General features: G+C 38.0%; 1 protein-coding gene and 1 long non-coding RNA gene across 2 annotated transcripts in view; one reads left to right on the top strand and one right to left on the bottom strand.

The window, feature by feature from the left end:
- The first annotated feature begins 526 nt into the window (after positions 1–526).
- The window catches only part of LOC116005648, a 161,379-nt gene continuing 157,111 nt past the window's right edge, over positions 527–4,794 (top strand). The window contains exon 1 of the mRNA XM_031245894.1: positions 527–1,060. Within this exon, the coding sequence (XP_031101754.1) occupies positions 590–1,060 (471 nt within the window). The 5' untranslated portion in view covers positions 527–589. The remainder of the gene's footprint in view (positions 1,061–4,794) is intronic.
- LOC116007233 overlaps positions 3,679–4,794 on the bottom strand; it is a 1,616-nt gene continuing 500 nt past the window's right edge. The window contains exon 2 of the long non-coding RNA XR_004095219.1: positions 3,679–4,213. This is a non-coding gene — a long non-coding RNA (uncharacterized LOC116007233). The remainder of the gene's footprint in view (positions 4,214–4,794) is intronic.

Here is a 4,794-nt window from a genome sequence, read left to right as displayed (position 1 = left end):
AATTTTTCTTATTAATTTGTTTAATTAATAATGCTACATGGTGTATAGAAACTATCAACCGGTACAAAGTGTGTTAACTATACAAGGTTATTTTTGGACCATAGTTTAGAATGCAAGGTAGATTATGTTTCATGGTATAATTCGTCATAGTATAACTATCCGGCCAATATGTAAGGGTGTATGAGGCGGGCAATTTCATACCACTTTTTTGTCACAAGCTAGATTGATTTCTGTGTGATAAATTATGAGTAAGTGCAAATATAATACAAACCAAATACTTACAAAGAGCTTTTATTGTACCTAATCAGAATGCAGAAAAGATGCATGTGAAGGAAGAGTCATGAGAGGTAGGCTCCAAGTCTCCAACAATCAGTCTACTAGCTAGAGCAACTTGCGCAAGTTGTAGCAACCAGACAAATGATGATGATTCGCACCTCTCACATATCCGCATTCAGATCTTATCGTATCTGCTCTGCTCTAAATATATATATCTGGAAGAATAGAATTTGCACCTCTCACAAATCACTTGCATAATTGCATTTCCAATATTTTCACTGAGAGAGAGAGAGAGAGAGAGCTGCTAAGAGCAATGACGATAGTGGTGGACAAAGTGCTAGAGGATCAGGTAGCCCAGGGAGTAAACGCGTTGGTCCAAACTGTAGCATACAACGTGAAGTTGGTTCGTGGCATAGATTCTGAGATTAAGGATCTCACCTCCGACATCCAAACCTTTAGCGCCAGGCTTATAGAAGCTTCCAAGAACTCATGGGCCAATGATCACCACGTTTTGAGAGTTGTTGTCAAAAAATTCGGAAATGTTGTGAATGAAGCCCAGGATACGATTGCCGACTACCTTGCACTGAAGGGGAAGCATGTAGACAATGTGTTCTCAAAATCTTTGGATAAGATTCCATTTTGTGGAAAGATCAATGATTTTGCGAGCGAGATCCAGTCCATAAGGGCTAAGCTGGCTATGATTCGTCAAGACCACGGACAAGAACTTCTACAACTCATGACGTACAAAATCAATGAACAAAACAAGGGTCTGCTAACTCTCCAGGTACGTACCATTGAAAAGTACAGTTATCATCCTATTATATATATTTCAAATTTAACTATTTGTTTAAGCAATTAAAATACTTGATCATATTCGATCACATGATCGAATGTATGGGATAATTATATTGATGGGTAAGTTGTGCAGATTATGCTTTAAGTGTTAGTTGTAGAAAGCTGGGAAGGCTTGAGATTTCTGGTAGATATATAGAAGAAATGAATTGTGAGGTGTGTTAATTAGGCTTAGAGATTCTTAAGTAGTTTATATATAGCAATTCCAACAGTTGATTCTTCTGATCCTTTATAGCAAAAAGCTAAGCTAGACAATAATGTCCGGTGACCTTCTCTTAGAGAAAAACCACAAAAATGCCAACTAAGCGTAGGGAGTTTGGCAAATCAATTACAAATTACAATCATTGAATTCATGAGTAGGTTAAAACTGAATTATACACACACACATTTATATATATATATACATATATACATACATATATATAGGATCGCGTCCATATGAGAACGATGCATCCAAGAGAGAACTCAGAACGCATGATATTTGTCCACGTGTCCAAATATAACGAATGAGAAACACTGATTTTTAAAAAAATGCACTGACATTTTCATAAATAATTGAACATCGAAGTGCAACTAAAATGTATTAAAATTGCAAGTAGCAGTTTCATATAGTGCACCTAAGTACAAGTAAAATGTATTACAAGTGTAAGTAAAATGTATTACAGATGCAAGTAAAATATACACTGAGCATCAATACTAAGTGCACTTAATGTTATAACTAGTTGCACCAAACATTATATAATTAGTTGCACCTAGGTGCACTAATGCTAACAAAGAAAATTACATGCACTTGTAAGTGAACATAGGTGCACTTGTAAGTGAACATAGGTGCACTTGTAAGTGAAAATATGTGCACTTGTAAGTGATTTTACTTGAACTTTTTCACTTGCAGAGGTGAACCAGCTACTTGCACATATAACACATTTACTTGCCTCAAAGTTCAAGTTATTTATGAAAATGTCATCGCTTCGTTTTTTAAAATTACATCTGATTCGTTGATCTAGACACGTGGAAGGCTGTGAATGGTTTTTATTTTTCTCTTGGGCAACCGTTCTCATTAGAGCGTGCCCCTATAGGATTGCATTCTAATGGAAACACCCTTATAATACAAACATATGGATTAATGATGGCCATCAGATTACACCAAACACACGGCTACAGATTAAGGCACACATATAATTAAGGTGTAAGATTAATACTAGCAAAGGGTAATTAAGACAAATCAATAGGGAACAATGAATTGAGTTATATTGGAATGCAAATCCGTCACCTAATTAGGTACTGTAACTTTGGTAGGATTAGTATACTAGTTTCACACAAGCAACCAAAACCCACGCACGGATCCGACTACGACGAACAGAGGAATTGAAGTCCCATGATGCGAATGGTCGAGGAATGGATGCTAACAACTCAGGTTTGTAATCTCATAATAATTGGGCGTAGAGAAATAACATCCTAGGATATCAAAGATGATTTTATGTTCGGCGAGGAAAGCTGTTTGGTTATGACTTCTGTTCAAATTACGTAGAAAACAATTCACCATGTTACGTAGGAATTTTTTTGTTCGCACCATGTACACACGCAAGTAGTCGGCCAACGCAAGTGACAGTTTTTAAACCACAGTACACACGAATACTCTGGTGCACACAGACGCATACTGCGGTGCACACACACGACTCCAAGGAAATTTGAGGTGCAAACGCCCAGTCACACACACATGCACACACGTGAGCGCACACTGCCGGCCACATGAACTTGTGAAGAAAATACCAAACGCACACGCATGCATGTTGATGTGCACACGCTGCTGCACACGAAATGACTACCAGCTGATTAATGAACTGAAAGAGACTCAAAGGCAATAAGGAAAAGGCAATACAGAAGAAAGGAAAGAAGCCCAGGTCGTGCGCTACATGTGGTGGCCCAGGCCATGACAGCCGAAATTGTGAAGAGAACAAAATTGATGAAGAAGATTAAAATTACTTAGTTGTAACTAGAGTTTTTTTTAAACGATAGTTTAATAAATAGGCACAACAATTGAGTCACGCTTAAACATTTACTACTTGTTAATCCCATGCACACCCCCCTAATACCTGTAATACACCATGCACACACCCCCCTAATACCTGTAATTCCTGAAAAGCATGATGCACACACCATATACTAACTACGAACACGCCTAAATACAACGGATAGACCAACTGTAAATTAAAAACGAATTGTCCACGAGACCAGCCTAATACTACCCACATGTGAGCGCACAGCCGCTAAGAGAGTAGACAGTCGGTGCACACAGAATATAGACAATGCGCACACGCCATAACACCGCATAAATTAAAAGGAATAGATCAGGAATCCAACACACTAATAACCACCCCTGCGCATACTCTCTCTACTAGTGTGAGGCTGTGAGCACACGGTGCACAAAGCATAGAGTGAACACTAGGTGCACACAACAAATAGTGAATGCACACACGCCTACACACGCCAAAGATTAAAAGGAATAGAACACCACTGCTTGTATCCCAAATAAACATAAAGTACCAAGCACAACGACAACGTAAAATGAAATAATCAGCCACCACTATGTGTATTACAAAAAACCATCACTGTCTATATTTCGCAAAAACATATAGTGTCACCAACCAGTGGAATGGATGTTTAGAAAACCCAAATACAAAAAACATTAATCAGTACTTAATTAACCCATTAGCAACAACTAGATAAAAACCGATAACAGTGGGAAACCCATCCCCTATGAACGAATAAGTGGAGTATTGATGTACTAGTATGCCCGGCTTAAATTCCTAGATATGTGAATATTGTACTCAGAAATTGAAAGCTCCTTCATAAACCTCATCATCAACTTATGCAACTCTGAAGTGTCACCCTTTACAAGCCCGTAGTCCCACTTCTTCACTCCCTAACAGAGGTATGTCTCCATATGACGCATAAGAAACACCCCGCAGTCAATCTTATTCTTCGAATCCCTCCACGCCATTTGCATCCACTTACCATCCACCCCAGGACATAAGATAGACCTCCCAGGAAAAATGGTCCTATAAAACTCAGACAGCATATCCTTCTGCAAACACAAAATTGGCAACAGTTTAAACACAAGAAAGAATATGAAATGAGCACAAGAATTTTACCCACCATGCACACACCAAAAATGCCACGCACAACATGCACAAAAACACTTAGATATCCCAAAAACAAATTAAAAATAAACCTATCCACGTGCACACAACAGAAATCCATCCACCATGATACACACGTACAAATAAAGCCCACAATCCACATACCTAGAGATCAGAATGACAAAAATTTATAAAATACAACCACCAATGCTACTCAAAGTAAAATAACAATAAATTAATTAAATTTAACTCCACATGCATTTTGAAAAGTGCAATACACTGAATTTTCACTCATGCGTATGCACACAGCAACAAACAAACATGCACACACCTAAATCCACACGTCCAACACCAACAAAAAACACCAAACACACATAATCATTTTGAAAAGCATAAAACAGTGAATTGTAGACCACCAAAACATAACCACATCGAACTATAATGTATAAATTGAACAAAAATGAATTGCACCATACCAAACTAAGGAACCCGCATTACTAACTACCGGCCAAAACACCTACGACCC

The sequence above is a fragment of the Ipomoea triloba genome, chromosome 15, assembly GCF_003576645.1.
Source record: "Ipomoea triloba cultivar NCNSP0323 chromosome 15, ASM357664v1".
Lineage (NCBI taxonomy): Eukaryota > Viridiplantae > Streptophyta > Magnoliopsida > Solanales > Convolvulaceae > Ipomoea > Ipomoea triloba.
This window is presented reverse-complemented; position numbering and strand designations above follow the sequence as displayed.